Source organism: Leptonychotes weddellii, chromosome X (assembly GCF_054177405.1).
Source record: "Leptonychotes weddellii isolate Sample4059 chromosome X, ASM5417740v2, whole genome shotgun sequence".
In the NCBI taxonomy this organism is placed as follows: domain Eukaryota; kingdom Metazoa; phylum Chordata; class Mammalia; order Carnivora; family Phocidae; genus Leptonychotes; species Leptonychotes weddellii.
Window position 1 is genome coordinate 5,243,449 of NC_138385.1, and position 19,060 is coordinate 5,262,508.

General features: G+C 37.5%; 1 protein-coding gene across 1 annotated transcript in view; it reads right to left on the minus strand.

Moving 5' to 3' along the window:
• Positions 1–434: 434 nt before the first annotated feature.
• The window catches only part of FMR1NB (FMR1 neighbor), a 33,536-nt gene continuing 14,910 nt past the window's right edge, over positions 435–19,060 (minus strand). The window contains exons 3-6 of the mRNA XM_081809396.1: positions 16,008–16,148; positions 14,333–14,438; positions 2,036–2,175; positions 435–585 (exon numbers count right to left, since the gene is read on the minus strand). Coding sequence (XP_081665522.1) covers positions 569–585; positions 2,036–2,175; positions 14,333–14,438; positions 16,008–16,148 — 404 coding nt within the window. The 3' untranslated portion in view covers positions 435–568. The remainder of the gene's footprint in view (positions 586–2,035; positions 2,176–14,332; positions 14,439–16,007; positions 16,149–19,060) is intronic.

Here is a 19,060-nt window from a genome sequence, read left to right on the forward strand (position 1 = left end):
GTTCAGCTCTTGGTAGTAGGATTATGGATGATTTTTTTCTTTCTTCTACAGAACTTTATTTACCAAATTTTCTATAATGAGTGTGTTTTTTATGGTGGAAAAAACAATGTTACAAATTATAAAATAAAAAGAAGAACCCTACTACAAAATATTGTTACCTCTTTTCTTCAAAATAAACACAGTATCATATATAGTGAAATATGATCACTGGGTTTCCCCCCATCAACCACTTTGCTGGAAGGTGAATAACAACATGAAATCTCTGCCTTATTTAACCCCAACAGAAGTATATGTTGATAACATAACCAAAGTTGCAAAAATCACATTACTACCTAGGACCTGAAATGCCACCAGTGCTTTTCGTATGTTTTTTTTTTAATCCTGTAGAAACTATTTTTAATAAGAAGAATTCAGATCCTGGTTTGATGCACAGAAACAGAACTATCAACTTTATTTTATATTTGGAAGTAAACATGACAAAAATAACAACTAATTTTTGTCCTAAAATGCTCCATCAGGTTTAGATGACTGGGACAGTCTCCTCTGCTCTGAATGGTTTGTGTTCTTCTCAGTGGGAAAATAATGCTATAGGAGAAAAGTAAAGTAGAGTTAAACAACTTGAAAGGACTAGTATACATAGATCACACTTTGTTAGAAAAGAAAATGACTGCAACAAAGTTCTCAAACTCTATATATTCAATGCCATGTTTAACTTTATTTTCAGTTTGCCAGTGTACCATCTTATGTTACTGTGAGGCATAAAGACAAAATACATTGTGACAAATACAATGGCAATTTCTGAATAACAAGGTGAACATCCATGCCCCAGTAAATGGCCCACAGAAATTGTACTGTTAGTCTATTTATGTCATATATGTGTGTCTGTGTGTGCATACATATGCACATGTATGTATTGCATTAAACTTATACAAAGCAATAATATATAGGTATGTATATACATGTATGATTATATATATATACTTATTACCTTACATAGATAGTTATATACATACATATATATATAATACCTTATATAAGGATTTTGTTTCTTCTGAAATACGTCACATTTCCTGTTCATCTAGTCCAAACTTCTCTTTTTGCAGCTTGGTGAACTGAAGCCCAGGAAAGTTAAGGGAATTGCCCAAGCTCCCATTGTACATAATGGCAGAACTGAGACTAAAGCCAGAGTCTCCTGACACTAAAATCAGCGGTCTGTTATTCCACTCCTCTGCTTCTCTGTAACTGAGGCTAGAAATTAACAATTTAAATTTGAGTATTGCACTGCAATTTTCAAAGCATTTTCACATACATTATATTGTTTACCATCAGCTGATGGTATCAAGTTGCTGAAAGGTTAACTTACTTGTCCATGAAAATGCCACAAGTTAATGGCCTGAGTCTCCTGACCGCCCCCCAGTCCAATACTCTATTCCCTGATACCTCTTTTCTCACCAACCATTTTATTCTTAGTTGGCTCTTCGTAATTATTATGGGAGGAGGAAACTCAGGCCAAGCCTAGGAGCTGTAAGCCTGAGGGCCAGGTAGTCCCTGCTGTATGATTCTGGGATCCCTCAACCACTTATAATACTGAATTATTTAAGTTTGGGGAACAGGTAGCTGAAACTAACAGCTAGGATCCAGGATTTGATTGCAGATCTGTCAGATTCCTGAAGCTACTCTCCTTCCCCTGGATATTTGGCATGGTCGATACATATGGGGAACTATAGCCATTATTATTTAGCAAGGGTGTCTTTCATGGAGCTGCAGAGTCAGAGCAGGCAGATTCCACTTATTTCTTCTAAAGGGCTGACCTATGTATACCAAACAATGTGGTATCCAAACAACTTGGCACACTTCTTGTCCACCTTCCTAGATTCCAAATATCCCTAGTGATAATACTGTTTCAGAAGCTGATACTCCTGTGGTTCAAGCATTTGTGGGGTAAAAAAAAAAAAAAAAAAATGAATTGAACCAAGATGGTGGTAACAAGAATCAAATATTAAATACTTCAATTTTATATCCTACTGCTAATTACCTTTGGTCTCTTGCTTTTTTTCATCCTCCTCTTTTACTGCTGTCCCTAATATTTCAGCATCCCTCTTTATTTTCTTTCTTTGTTTCTTCAAACCCTTTACAATTCTTTTGACTCTCCTTCGTAAAGGATTGGCCCATTTGCTGTAATATTAAAAGTTCAAAGTGAAACCTTATTTCTCAACAGTGATAGAACAATAACAATTATGGATTATAAAAAATGATGGGTTATAAGGAAAAGGCTATTTACCTACATAACTCTACACATTCCCACCTGATTGTTTAACTCACCATATTCAACAAATCTGATAGAAGATATTGCACTTGGCTCATTCATATTTATCATTGTAACCATTACTATTACTCTACATATTGTCATTTTGATCACTTGATCTTCTTCTATGATAGGAATGCTGTCTACTCCCCTCTGCTAACATCAAGGTTACTCACACTTCAAGACCCGGCTTATATATTATTTGCCTAGGAAACCTTCTCTCCTATTAATTTCAAAACTAAATGGTAATAGTTCACATTACATTATCAACTATAATTTTACAAGCTTGCACTTTCACTGACTATTGCTATCATTTGGTATTCAATCTTGTACTTCCTGGCATTTGTGTGGATAGTCAGGATTAGGGGTGCCTGAGAGCCCATCACAGGCTAAGAACTTGGCCAGGTGCTTTACGTACTTTATCTCACTTAATCCTCACAACAACCCTATATGGTGGATATTGTGTTTCCTGTTCTGCAAATAATTAAGCTGGGGTTTAGAGAAGTAAGATAACTCACCCAAAGTCATACATAGTAAATGGAGATGCTAGCATTTGAACCAAGGTCTGTTTGACTCTAAAATACAGCATCTTTCCCTTAGACCACACTGCAGCATTAGCAAATAATGACTAATAACAAGTATGACAGACTTCCCATGTGCCAAGGCCTGTATATAAGTACTTCATGTGCATGATCTTATTTAATTTTCATGATGACTTGATGAGGCAGGTTCTTTTCCTATCATTTCCATTTTTCAGATGGGGAAACTGAGGCACCGAGGAAGAAAGTAATTTGTCTGAGGTCACCAGACTACTCAGTAATGGTGCCAGGTTTCAGATCCAGACCTGCCTAAATCTAAAGAGCAACAATGTCTCACTCACTATGCAAACTTGTCCCCTTTTCCTCTCAGAGCTTGGAAATAACTTCAGGCTAGAGCCTTACCTTGTAACTTTATATATCCCACAGAGCCTTGTACCCAATGAGGGTTCAGGAAATGTTAGTTGGTATTTATTTTTATAAGAGCTTTCACTTTCTTTTTTTTAAAACATTTTATTTTTAAGTAATCTCTACACCCACTATGGGGCTCGAATTTACAATCCCAAGATCAAGAGTTGCATGCTCTAACCACTGAGCCAGCCAGGTGCCCCAAGATCTTTCACTTTCTAAAGATCTAAGCACAAGCCAAGGAGAAAAACTAGAAATGCTCAAAGCAAAGGTAAGGATGGAAACCCAAAAGAGAAAGGAAGATTTCCATATGATATTATGAAGAGGTAATGACAGATACATAGTCCTATCCTTAGCTCAAAGCTAGGTAGTATACAGAAGAGTACACCTGGCTCCTGACAGTGCTACTTAGCTATACCGAGCAACCAGGTTCTTAGCATGTGAGGCCCAGAGATTGATAAGCCTGCCTTTGAAATGATGACTTTGAAGGTAATACTCACTTTTCTCCCCTCTAACTGCATTACTGGGTTGTCACTGAGCTCCACTAGGTAAGACATATATGGAGCAAATAAATACTTTTTCCTCAATTATTCATAAAAAAAGTCTCCAGGCATAAATGAAATAGTGGGTGAAGGCCAAAAATATATTTATGATTTACCTACGGCCTCTTTATGTTTTAGTGCTATTAACTTCAGTCTCAAAAAAATAATAACTGAAATAACTACATAGTTCTCAGTCTCTTGGGGCCAGATGTGGTTCAGAATGCAGAATGTTTTGGGTTTTAGAAAGGCAATATGACATGATATATTGAATATTACATGACACTCCCATAAGGTCTGGAGCAACATCTCATGATCAAATACAATAATATTTCTACAACAAAATATATGATTATCCACTCTAAGCATTAAATAATAACTAGAAAATGTCTCAGGTCAGGTCAGCTCAGGTTTTGCTGCCAAATGAGTTAGGAAAAAAGCTTTAGGTTTGTAGAACTTTTTGAACTTCAGAATTTTAGATAAGAAATTGGGGACTTATACTTTTTTCTGATGTTGTGACTTAAATATATTTTATTTCACATAACTAAAATAACTATGTTTTCTTTATCCATAGCTTCTACTCTAAATTTAATGGAGTACATTTCACCTTAATTGACAAAGAAAATGTAACACGGCCTTATTTTGAAATGCACTGCACTAGTCTAGGTTGCAGAGAACTAGGTTTTAGGTTCAGACTTAACATTCATTACTGAGATCCAAAGTTAGATATTCTACCCAATATCTAATGAGAATGCCCAAGAGGGAAAGTAGGGGTGAAATGATTTGTCCAGAGTCCTAGAGGTGATTTTCTTTTTTCTTCTTTTTATGTAAAATCTCATATTGTGACTAGCATACTCACACTTGAAATGTACAGATCAACTTATACTCGTTCACTCACTGACACATTTGCTCATTTATGAAATAAACACCATTCTAAATACTAGAGAAATAAAGATGAATAATATACGCATCCTAGCCTCAAGAAGCTTAAAATGCGAAGGGAAGACAGATCTATAAGCTGATAATTATATCACATTGAGATAATCCAAACAGAGGTAAACAGAAATTGGTAGGAGACAAAAAGGAAGAAGCCTGACCCAGTCTGGGCCGGAGGTTTGGGGTAAGCTTCCTAGAGGAGGTAACATCTAAGCTGAGGCCTGCATCCAGAATGGGGTGAGCCAGATAAAGAAGAGTGCATATGGGAAGATGTATAAGAGCATTTCAATCAGTGGGTGGTACATTGTGTGAAAAGATCAGAGTGGCAAAGAAGTATGTTGTTTGTAAACATCAGGTAGAGTGGTGTGGCTGGAAATACTAATTGGCTCACTAGGAATTTCTTGTGATACAGATCTATACAGTTGTGAGATTTTTTTTTCCTCTAAGAATTCCCAGGAACCTATAGATCTAGGAGCAGAGAAATAGTGTGGATTCAATTTCAATCAAACAAAGTAGCTGGAAAGAATGGATTCATGTATCAGACAACAGGATCCAGGCTGGATAAAGAAATCAGATAATATTAAAAGACAGAAAACAGAAGATAAGGGAAAACAGAGTTAAAGAGCCTAGAGGTCCTAATAAGAACAGGTGCAACAAGAGTAAAAGAAAGGAAAAACCTAGAGGACAAAGCACCTATGGTCAAAGAGTAGTTTGAGATTTGAAGTTTAAGATTTCAGAGACTCAGAAGTTCAATTTTTGATGAATGACAAGATTCAGGATATGGGCATGAAAGTGGGTGGCCAATACAGAATGCAGGAGAGATTCCTCAGAATTGAGTGCATTAGGGAACTCTGAAGCTATGGGCTTAGATGGCTCATAACACAGACAGTGAGGCTGCCCAGGGAGATGACCAGATGGAGAAGAACACAACACCTAGCAAGTGCCCAGACCAAAGTAGGAGCTCAATAAATATTTGCAGAAAGAAAAGAATGTATAAAGGATTGAACTGGAGAGTCTAGTCCAAATGAATTATGTACCAGATTCATTCGGGGTGCTTTAGAAAATACACATTTCAGGTCCAAATCCCAGACTTACTAAATCAGAATCTCTTGGGTACAGTCTGGGAATCTATATTATTAAATATTCCCAAGGTTACTTCCATACAAGTCATCTACAGACTAGAGCATGATAATTACTGGTCTAGTAGATTGATTTTCCATGTTTCTTAACAAACTCTAATTCATTAATATAAATATAAATTCTTTATGATAACTAAAGAATATAACATCAATCTTAAATATAAAAAACTTATTAATTTAACTTATCATTTGCAACATCAAAAAGAGAGAATCCACCAAAATGACTGACTAGATTATTTCAATCATTATTTACTGAGTTGCCTACCACAGGGTCTAGAGACCTGTGGTTCTCAAACCTGAGTGTACATGAGAATGACTTGTTGGGCTTGTTAAAACACAAATTGTTGGGCTTTAACCCCAGAGTTCTGATTCAGTAGGTCTAGGGTAGGGCCTGAGAACATGTATTTCTGACGTGCTCCCAGGGGATGATGATGATACTAGTGCAGAGACCCCATTTGGGGAACCACAGCTCTACACTCAGAGAAGTACAAAGCTTGGCCCCTTGTCCTCACAGAAGTTACAATTTAGCCAGAGAAAGAAAACTAATAACAGGAGAAAAAGGATAATTTGTGTTATACTATGTGGTTAAAAACACAAGAGCAGAGAGAGGCTCCAAGAAAAGAGAAAACATTGGGATCTAGAGCCGTTGCAGAACACTTTGTGGGTGAATTGGGGCAATTACAATATGAAGGTAAGAGAGAATTCAAATTTGTGAAGAGGACGAAGAAGAACAATCCCAGAATTTGGGAGCAACATGGGCAAAAGAACAGAGGCAAGAATAAAGCCTGGGGTATGCCAAGAAAAGTAAAGATAGTTCCCTGGATGGGACACAAGATACATGGAGAGTTGTAAGAACTGTTATTGGAGTAACAGAATGAATCTAATATAGATAACTTTTGAGTGGACTTGAAGTAACAAGATGCCATTGTGTTTTTATTTACATTTCTTTTCTTCTTACTTTCTATAGTAGAAAAAGCAAGGAACTCAGAAAATAGATTGTAATCCTTGCTCTATCACTATGTAATCTTGAGGAAGAGACCAAACCCACCTCTGTTTTGAAGGTCATATAAGACAATGTATGTGAAAACTTTACATAAACTGAAAAAGGCCAAACATGCTAATTGTTTTTACCTGTACCTTCTTTATGGAGTGTGACTTTTTACTTTGGGTATTTGTGTGTGTGTATGTGTATATATATATGACTATGGTGTCCCTTGAGAGCAGAGCATGATCTGAATCACGTTTTTGTCCTTCACACTACCTAACACACAGTCTGGAATCCAGATATTCTTGAATGCATTAGAAGTTCTTGAATAATATAATGAAATGAAATAATACTATCTTTGGAAGATTAATCTGGCAGGACATTACAGGATGGATTATTAGGAGCACAGATTGGGAATCCAGGTATATGTCCAAATTGGCTTGGTAATGCATCCTTACTAATTCCTTCCTTCTTAAGGGCACAGGTATATATTCCTATCAAAGTGCCAGGAACATTTTCCAGGACTCAACTCCTAGCCATCTTCCAAACCCCACTTGCCGTCTCAACCTAGTTATAGTCTCTCTTGTATAAACTCTTTGGATTAAACACCTCATTCCAATGCCCTCTGCAGTTCTCAATTCTTTCTTTGCCCTTGGATGCTAGCTAGCCTTGTGTTACAGGACTGAATGCTTGTGACCTTAAAACTCATATATTTAAGCCCTAACTTCCAGTGTGGTTATATTTGCAGATTGGGGGCTCTAAGGAAGTAGTTAAGTTTAAATGAGGTCATAAGGGTGGGGCCCCAATCAGTAAAATGAATGTCATTATAAAAACTAATTTTTCAGGGGCGCCTGGGTGGCTCAGTCGCTAAGCATCTGCCTTCGGCTCAGGTCATGATCCCAGGGTCCTGGGATCGAGCCCCGCATCGGGCTCCCTGCTCTGCGGGAAGCCTGCTTCTCCCTCTCCCACTCCCCCTGCTTGTGTTCCCTCTCTGGCTGTCTCTCTCTCTCTGTCAAATAAATTAAAAAACAAACAAACAAACAAAAAACAAACTAATTTTTCAGTTATTTTTTTTTAAGATTTTATTTTATTTATTTGAGAGAGTGAGAGAGAGAGCACAAGAGGGGGTAGGGTCAGAGGGAGAAGCAGACTCCCCGCTGAGGAGGGAGCCCGATGCAGGACTCAATCCCAGGACTCCAGGATCATGACCTGAGCCAAAGGCAGTCACTTAACCAACTGAGCCACCCAGGTGCCCTAATTTTTCAGTTATTTACTTACTTATCTATTTATTTTTAAAAGATTTTATTTATTTGAGAGAGAGAGAAAGAGAGAGCACACAAGCAGGGGGAGAGGCAGAGGGTGAGGGAGAAGCAGACTCCCTGCTAAGCAGGGAGCCTGACCAGGGCTTGATCCCAGGACCTTGAGATCATGACCTGAGCCACAGGCAGACGCTTAACTGACTGAGCCACCCAGGTGCCCCAATTTTTCAGTTTTTTAACTAAAACCCAGAGATTTTGCTCTTTCTTTCTTCCCCTTGTCTCACGCATCAAGGAAAGGCCAAGTGAATATGCAGTGAGAAGACGGCCATCTGCAGGAAGAGAGCCCTCACCAGAAACCAAATCAGCTGGCATTGTCATGATGGACTTCTAGCCTGCAGAACTGAGAGAAAATAATGTCTGTTGTTTAAATCCCCTGGTCTCTGGTGTTTTGTTATGGCAGCCCTAGAAGACTAATTCACCTTGGCTCCTTTTTGCTCCTCTCCTGAAACCACTTACCCAGGACAGAAATTGACAGCATACAAGACTTGGACCAAGTGGTAACAATAAATAAATTGGAGAAGAGGCAAATCTCAGACTCACTCCAAAGGAAAGCAAAAAATGACAGTGGACTAAGAGAATAGATTACACACTGAAAATAAAGGAAAGTAAATAGTCACAGATGACTCCAAGGTTTCTAGTCCGGGAGACTAAAGAAATCACTGATAGAAATGGACAAGTGTCAAGGGGAGGTGATTTGAGAGAAAAAAAGTTAAGTTCCGTTTTCCACATGTTGCATTTAAGGTGCTAACAGAGCGTCTAATTCATGAGGGCAACTGGAAATATGGAAGAGGTAGAGATAAGGATTTCAGTGTTCAGATTTTTTTTAAAAAAAGATTTATTTATTTATTTATTTATTTATTTATTTATTTGAGAGAGAGGGAGAGAGCACACAAGCAGGGGGAGGGGTAGAGGGAGAAGCAGACTCCCTGCTGAGCAGGGAGCCGGATGCAGGGGGTGGGGGGACTATATCCCAGGACCCTGGGTTTAGGACCTGAGCCAAAGGCAGATGCTTAACTGACTGAACCACTCAGGCGCCCCCCCCAGGATTCAGATTTAAAAGAGTCATTCACCCAGAGAAACCCAGAATATTATGATCAGAAAGGACCTTAGAAATTATCTAACTCAATTCTCCACTCTAATTTTAAGAGAAAACCAGTACCAAAAGAAGTTACGCTCACTATAAAACTGGTAGAAAGGCAGAACTAGAACACAGATCTTTTCAAATGTTCTTTCTGATACATACTTGTAATATTCTCTGGTAGATGAGAATAAGACTTTGGGAAACAACCACAGTTGGGAGAACAAAGAAAAGCAAACAGATGGATCAGAATGGTAAGGGGAACAGTGAAATCCAAGAAAGGAAAGTTTTAAGAAGGGAGCAGTCAACAGTGTACTACTATGTGACAAAAAGGTCAAGTTGAATGGGAATTGAGAAAAGGCCACTGCATTTTGCAATGAGGTTATTAGTTACTTGGCAACAAAATGTTCTTTTTAATAGTACCTAATATTCCAGAATTCTCTAAAATGCTGCCCTTGGAGTCCTTGCAATGGGAACACCTCAGACATATAATCCGCATATAATGAGATTCTCTTATTATTTCAGTAACTAAATTACCTTGAACAGGGTCCAAGAAGAACTGGCTTTATGTGAGTTTCAAATCTACAGTGACTCATGTTAGAGCAGGGTTCCAGTTTGCTCATATTCTCATCTGATCATATTTTATCAAAGTTCTTAGAGACTAGCCACACTTTTAAAATTTATAGACTTTATCTCCTTTCTCTGAATTCATATGTATATAATCCAGGAACTTCAAACCTTTCAGCAGTTGGCTAATTGCAGCATAAAGCTTTTCAAAATAACATTACTAATTATATTGTACAGTATAATGAAACACACAAACATGGGGATTTGAAAATGTAAATGCCTATTTTTAAAATTCAATGGGTGATTTTTACGCAATTTTTGACACATTTATTCCCAATTCTTTACCTCCCATTCTAAGAAACTAAGTGGTATTAAGACTATCTGCATAATGAAAACCACATTATAATATAGAGAATCACGCAGCAGGATTTGTCTAAATGTAGGAATTTTCAGTAACAGCCATCTGGCAAGTAGCTACATTGAAATTGTATGGGGGATGTGCTATTTACATCATCTGTGTATCAGATGATCTACAATCTTAAAAAAAAAAAACATGGCTTTTTATTAGTTGAAAGAAAACATAGTTTTGTCATTTGCAGACTGAGTTCTGAATTTTTTCTTAATTCAAAGTTGCAAATTCAATCTGATAGGAAGAAAAAAAACCAAGAAAATGCACTCCATCTGAGTTTAATAGGCATAGTATTATAATGTTTGAATTTTCCACCTTACCAAAGCTATGTACATACTCAAGTATCATGTCACTATATAATACACAGATGTTTAACTGGCCTATGCATAGAGATTAAACTTTATCTAAAAACAGATAAAGATTAGAAACTCAATTTGGCACTTGAGACTACTGTTATTGGCACTCTATTACTGTAACGGGAACAATTCAGCCACCACTCTTCTCTCTCCACTAGAGCCCCCCCCCGGCCCTGCTTCCTTTTGTCCTCATCCACCTGATCTTTTCCTTCCTTCATCTCTGTATAAGTCTTAAGCCTGTCAGTGACACTTAAACCTAATGAGGCTCTGATCCCTATTAATGAGAATAAAAATAGATCTTATATAACCTTGAAGATGTAATGAATTTCAAAACTCATCTTATATGCAAGTTTAATAAGGCTATTAGTAGCAAATTCTTAGAAAGCTTTTCACTAATGCTCTCTGCTCCCTTTTGTATATGTGCAACCAGCTCAAGCTGTCTTGAGTTCTCTGTGTACCTGGTTCATACCACACATGAACTCAAGTCAAGTAGAAGTAAACTAGAGATTCCATTATAGATTACTTCAGGGGCAAAGTTCAGACACCTCTGCTTACAAATGATGAGCAGTTCAGGGGTTTATCGTGAGGAGACTCCATGTGGATGTAATGAATTCTGTGGGAGCCTCCTCCAACCTAAATCTTGTCCTCCCTTTAAAACTCAGCTCAAACAGCACCTCCACTGTAGAGCCCACTCTGCTCTCTCCCACTCATCCTGATCCCCGCTGCCTCAGAACTTTGACAAGTTACTGCCACCACTCTTTTAGTCCTTAATTATGTACCCATCTTTTTTTTTTAAGATTTTATTTATTTATTTGAGAGAGAGGGAGAGAGAGAGAATGAGAGAGAGAGAGCATGAGGGGGGAGGGTCAGAGGGAGAAGCAGACTCCCCGCCGAGCAGAGAGCCCGATGCGGGACTCGATCCCGGGACTCCAGGATCATGACCTGAGCCGAAGGCAGTCGCTTAACCAACTGAGCCACCCAGGCGCCCTATACCCCATCTTATACTGTTATTTAACATGTCATGCTTGGGACTTATTTTAAGGTAGATTTAAGCTCCTTGAATGTAGGGCCTATGTCTTGGACATTTCTGTGTCCTCCCTAGCACAAGCGGTGACCAAATATGGTCAACTATGGAAAGCATGAATTAGGCACCAAAAGAATGAAATACATTTGGCTCTGGAAAGTGATTATCCTCTTCCTCTAAACTGCTTTCATTTCTCCCACCTGCTCATATTACTTCTCATTTTTACTCCCTCCAGTTCTTGCCAGTTGTTAGCTCCTGAAGCAATCTGTAAATAAAACTCACTGTCCAAATTGCAGGAGCTGGAGAATGTCAAACATCACTTGTTTTGGCTTACAACTAAAGGCCAAGAGGGGAGAGGTACAACATCTGAAGGTATGTATATTTAATGTATAGGACGGGATCCAGCAGAAGGAGGAGCTTAAGAGTATCTTCCAATGCCTCAAGAGTTCTTCCAACAAATAGGTCCAGATCATGTTACTGCAGATCTGCTTTTGGCTTTTAGCCCCTCTGATTTAGACAAACAACTGTGTTTGGCTACTTTCTTTTCTTTTAAAAACCACTACATATTGATTTTACTGCTGCATCTATTTCCCTTTTATGTGGTCATTTATTTTACCTACTGTAATATTTTATCTATCTCTTTATTCTTTGAAATGAGGAACAGGAAGTGAGTTAAGGAGATAGTTCTAAAGAGATATTCTGACCCCCAAAATGCAGAGGGGTGGTTAGCTTCCATTTAAGCTTCTTGTTTGGTATCAAGGATAGGATCTTTATTCTAACACAATTATTCCCCTTGCCTCTAAAATCAGCTTACCAGAAAAAGCCTGACAGTGCCACAACCACCCTCAAACATCCATTGTTCCCGGAAATTAAGCTAAGTAGCAAGCTGCTAATAAGCACATACTCTGAGGTTGCAACAAACAACCCAGGATGTCTGAAGGAACATACCACTCTTACACAAAATCGTAAAATAAATTTAAAAAACAAATAAATAAATAAATCATAGTAAACCAAAAGTTTTGGTGTTCAATAAGTATACTATTCACATTGTTCAAGTCTCTCAAGCAGTTTATACTATGTAGAAAGAAGCAAACATATTCTTATCAAGGAATAATTCTTTGAATTTCATTTTTTTTAAATTTCATTTTAAAGAAAAATCCAGTGTACCTGAATAGCCCATTAAACTCCTTGGCAGCGACATAATAGAGGGGCCATAATGAAATTATTATACCAGGCCTATTATACCAGATATTCTAAATTGCATGGCATAATCCTAGCCACCCTTTTCTAGCAAATAGTATTTCATTTTTATTCATGGGTTATTTTTTTATCTGAAATCAAACTTTGAAGAAGGAAGGGTCAAAAATTCCACTCCTATTCCCAATCACCTGTGGAAAGAAAGAAAATGATAGAGGCCTAGGGATTACACACTCAGTATAGGAAACTAAGTGAAAACTGAGAGAACTGTCAGAAAACTGGAGGAGTTGAAAGGTTGTGACTCCACTGTGTCTTCAAAATGGTCTGAGAAAATGATGTAATGATGAGAAAGTCTAAATTACTGTAAGACTGCCTTCCAGGCTAGTCAATGCCATCTACTATATTTCTTTATTCATTCGACCATTCATTTATTCAACAAAAATATATTAAGCACCTTAATATATAAGACACCCTGCTATGGACTGAAAATACAGTGATGAATATGACACATTCATCAAACTCAAGGAAAAGGTACAAAAAAGAAGAAAAAAGACTTAATGATCTTTACGGAAAATAAGGTAACTCGTGTCTAGTGTCAATCTTTCAGTGAAATCTAAACCATTTTTTGGTACCTCAAATACCACTTTCTCATTAACTCAAATAAAAACATCAAAGATGCTTAATTTTCAACAGGTGCCTTTTCTTTTCTTTTTAAGATTTATCCATTCATTTGAGAGAGAGCGCGCATGCACGAGCAGGGGTGGGATAAGGGGGTGGTGAGGGACAGAGGGAGAGAAGCAGACTCCCCACTGAGCATGGAGCCCGATACAGGGCTCTATCTCAGGACCCTGAGATCATGACCTGAGCCGAAATCAAGAGTTGGACAACCGGCTGAGCCACCCAGGCACCCCAGGTACATTTTCTTTCCCGCAAGTGCCGACTCTGCACTTGCACAAATCTGAGAGTGAGTGCCTCCTTAAATTTTGTGCTCCAACTGCCTCACTCACCCTGGCCCTGCTCTCTATCTCCACATCCACTGTTCCAGTAGGTAGGGAGCTATTTTTTTTTAAAACCTTAGAAGCATTGTGCCAACAGGCCACTGGGATTTTTGATAAGATGCTAAGAAGAAATGGGATACAAATTGGCTTGAAGACAGACCAAGGCTTTTAAGACCCAATAGCAGATGACCAGCTACTAGATGGAGACAACACATCTGGGAACTCTTCTGACTCGCAGTTAATAACCACTTCCACTCATACACTCCCAGTTCACTGATGTATTTTTCCTCCCAATTTTCTGATGAGGGAATGTACAGACTATGCAAGAGAATGTCTAAATTTATGGAAAAATAAAATAACATGCATTTAAGAATATTATGGTAACTCTATTTTAGGTTTTTCCTAAGCTACCTTCTTTTAAACAAAAGGGACCCAAACATAATCCCTGTGTTTCTAGTGCATATGAATAAATGTGTCTACATAGAAATATCCAAATACACTCAGCAATCAGCAAATAAAAGTTTATGTTTGCCTACCTTCTCCTGCAAAAAGAGCAGCAATAAATGGGCAGACATCCCAGGATGATCACGCTGATCACACCGATCACACCAAGCCCAAACATCCGGAATATCTGTGTAGGCTCTGTTGGTTTAATTATATCCTGTTACTTTTATGACAAGCAAGAGAAGCAAATCTGAGCTCTTTCATAAAGTTTTTATTAAAAAACTACCAGTGAATAAAGCAAAATAAGGAGGTATTCTTATATGTCAGGTAAATATCTTTGCTACTCTATCAGAAGCAGGAGTTTATGAAATGTTCTTGAAATACAACTAAACACTACACTTGAAATACATGCCTCCCAAAGGAAGCCTTAACAAAATGATCCTACTGTTTTTGTTAACAGACTATTATGACTCATACTATATATTTCTTCCTATGGCCTAAGTGTTTTTTTTTCCCTTGGCCATATGTTATACATCCTCGAGCACTCAAGGAGTGAATTAATCTATGAATAGTTAACTTGTTAAAGGAATGGCTTCTTAAATGTTTACTTCCAAATTACAAAACATTAAACAAGAAATCAAGAATTTGCAGGTGAATAAGCATATTATTTATTTATTTATTTATTTATTTATTTTAGAGAGAAAGAGAGAGTAGGGGGAGGGGCAGAGGGAGCAGGACAAGCAGACTCCACGCTGAGTGCAGAGTTTGCCGCTGGGCTCAATCTCACAACCCTGAGATCAGGACCTGAGCCAAAACCAAGAGTTGGATGCTCAACCAACTGAGCCACCTAGGTGCGCCCAGCATATTTTATTCTTATATTCATTTGGAAATGCATTCTAATATGATTGGGGAATTTTAAGTCACGGTTCAATTTTTCCCTCTACAAAGACCAAATGTCTCTTCACACATAATATAAAGACTAAACTGATGAATGAATTATAAACACCATGTGACAGTGTTGAAATTGTAATACTATATTCATGATCAGGTTTCAGTTTCCGTTATTAATACTAGATGTTCAACAAAGAGCTGTAAATTGAATAGGGACTATATTAACCTAAGACATTGTTTTGCATGCATCTGTAGTATTTGTTAGTGTTTAATCATATCTAATATGTCCATCATGGGACCAACGGGTAATATGTCCCCACTATCCAAATGCAGGAGCAAAAACAGATGTTCTAGTTCTTAAAACTTTGTAAAGAAAAAAAAAATCTTAAGAATCTGATTCAAAAACAATAGAACAAAGAGAAACTAATAAACAAACCTTAACAAGGAACATTTGAGTCTACTGTTACATACTGAGATGTTGAAGACAAGATAAATGGGAAGAATTCTACTCAAGTAGGAAGAGAAAGTGAGAAGAGAAAAATAAGCTAAGGCATGCCTGATTGGTATTTTCTCCCAGGCACTAAGGGTTACATATCATAGAGTCTGGAATCTTTGGAAGAAGACAGAGAGTGACTAAAGCAAAAGAAAAGATGAGACTAATTTTGAACTGCCAAAGTCACATCTAAGGGCTAAGCGGAAACTGTTCATGAATAGAGGCCTGACCACCTCAGGACTTTTACAGACAGTTTTGCTCTAGGGCTGGGAGCCCCCTTTAAGTGTTAAGCTGGAAGATCCAAATTTAAATTTATGCCATTGTGACCTATTTATTTGATTTTTAAATATAGAAATATAATAAATGTAAGAGGATGAACTTACTATCTTTTAATGGGGCAAAGCAGCTGAAGTTATTGGTCCTGAAGGATGAATAACAGCATTTGTATTCCAAACATTCACTCTTGTTATAATCTTGCAGCTTATTGCAAGCCTTCACAACCTGATTCTCCTTTGGAATGCATGCTTTTAGAAACAAAATCCAAGAAAAAGAATTCAGTATGGTTAATAAGCACTTCCCCTAATTAAATAATGACTGCAAAACAAAAAAAAATTCAAACTGGTACATTTAAATACTGAATGACATACACAAATAGTGATGAATGCTAAAAAAATAAGAGTTAAGCTAAAAATTACCACAAAGTTACTAACACCACATTTTCAATTCTAGATGAACTGCAAAAAAATATAAATTGTTAACAGGTCATCGGTAAGGTAGTTTTAAAAGGACTATAGATCATAAGCTGAGTAGTAGTGATACAAATATAACACAGAAGGAGCTAAATAACAAGAAATATCAAACATCCTTAAAACTAACACCTTGTTAAAATAATACCATAGATATCCTCTCACTCAATTTTTCTAACCTACAGAAACTCACTGAATATGTCAATGAAAATGAATGTAAGTAAAAGTCACAGTTTATTGCTAGACTGTAAGGTAAGTGGATACTATTGATATTGACCTACTTTCTGTGAACACTTACCATATTGGCACTACAGTATGTTTTAAGATCCTTCCTTTTGGCCTTAAGTTATGACTCTATAATTTTGAATAGGCAATGATTTATAGCATGAACACCAAGGTTCATGCACTGCAATAAATCCATACATATCTGAATCTATAAGACTTGCAAGCTCATAAATAAATAAATAAATAGACATGCAAGCTCAAATAGCTGATTTTTTAAAAAACATTCTGCTTTATAAGAGAAACAAATGACAACCAAAAAGGCAGATATATTTTTATTCAAAAAGAAAACTTCCACAGTATGGCTTAAGGCCAGCATAGATTCAGTTCAACCTCCAACACTATCAACAACTACAGACTTAGAAAAGTGATAACTGATGTTTCATGATCACTCCAAAGAACTTTAATGTGAGCAAAAAACAATATCATGGTTACAGGCATATTTTTATCTCTTGGCATATTTTATTATATTCTCCTTTTTAAAGATTGGGAATTCCTAGGGGCGCCTGGGTGGCTCAGTCATTGGGCGTCTGCCTTCGGGTCAGGTCATGATCCCAGGGTTCTGGGATTGAGCCCCGCATGGGGCTCCCTGCTCAGTGGGAAGCCTGCTTCTCCCTCGCCCACTCCCCCTGCTTGTGTTCCCTCTCTTGCTGTGTCTCTCTCTGTCAAATAAATAATTAAAATCTTTAAAGATTGGCAATTCCTAAACCTAAGGTAAAAGTAATAATAGCTAACATTCACTAGGCACCTATTTGGACCAGGTTCCTTGCTTTACACAGATTATTCCTAATTTTCACAAAAAACTCTCAAAATGAGCTTTAAAACTCCCATTCTAGAAATAAAGAAGTGAAGGATCAAACACCTGTGCAAGGCCACAAATTTAATGCATTTCCAGTTGGCCTGGAGATTCGTTTCCCAAACATTTCAGGCATGTGAGAGTTTGGTCTACTTTGTTGTTATATACACTGGGCAATCTATTCTCCAATTCTGCCAGGCCCACAGTGACTTTCCTCCCTAGGCTGGACTGCATTGGGAATACCATGTTCAGTCCTAGGCATCACACACTCAAAAAAGGGTGACTATAGTCAGGGCCTCGTCAGAGATGGTATGGACTTACTACATGTTGAATTCTTCACTATTGGCATTGTTCAAAATTGTTCCAGGAATGGAAATCAAAGAAGAGATTTTAAATCACAGAAGAGCCTGGACTGGATGATCTCTAAGATCCCATCTAACGCTGAGCTTCTGTTATTTTATACTGAAATTGCATCTGATGGACTTTATGCCAGATACTAAAATTAACTTTCAGACTTAAATTACTGAGACACCTGTATTTTGAAGAATAAAAAGGGTAGAATAATTTTTATCAGGTTTAAGTATATAATTTTGTCCAAAGAGAGAAGGATCGTGTGACCTCTCAAGCTTCCCTGCCAGTCTGTCTCAAGGTTATCACTTTAATGCGCAAGAGATAAATCTTTTATGAACAACAGCCTGATGACAAAACGGCAGGCTTTTTTTTTAGTCCTTAAGTGGGAAGAGTGTTCCTTTTCAATTATACAGGGGAGGAAATAAATTGGTTAAAAGTATTTCACATTTTATGAATATGTAGTTATTCTTTTCAAAGAGATAGCATATATATTTTGTAAATATTTAATCACTGTTTTTGAAAGATTTGAATCAACCTGGGTCCAATGTTTCTCTTAAAATGGAACAGTCTGATTTTGTTGGGCATCTCATACAATTGATTTTGACTCAACTTACTGCACCAGGTTGAAGGAATATTTTGGAAATGCAGATATTCTTATTTAGACTATTTTTAAAGGTGGCTTCAGTGTTTGTATAATGCTATTAGAGGTAATTATGGGACAGTTTATGTCTGTTATCTTCATAAGCTCTAAAGTTTAAATCATCATTTGTTGTTGTTTATGACCAACTTTGGCACTCACTAAACCCATTCTTTTAGTTTCACAACATACCACCTTCTCAAATTTCTTTCTTTTTTCTTAAAGATTTATTTGTTTGTTTTAGAGAGAGTGTGTGTGCGTGAGCAAGGGTGGGGGGCAGAGGGAGAGGGAGAGAAACAAACTCCCCACTGAGTGTAGAGCCCATGCAAGGCTCGATCTCACAACCCTGAGATCATGACCTGAGCCGAAATCAAGAGTTGGACGCTTAACCAACTGAGCCACCCAGGCACCCCTATTTTTATTTTTATTTTTTACAGTAAACTCTATGCCCAACATGGGGCTTGAACCTACAACCCCAAGATCAAGAGTCATATGATCTACTGACTGAGCCAGCCAGGCAACCCCTCAAATTTCTCTTTCTTCACTCAACCTGACCATGGCAGTTTTTAAAATTTATTTAAGGGCCTCATTTATTTTGCTATTCTCATTAATAGTAGGTGTTAT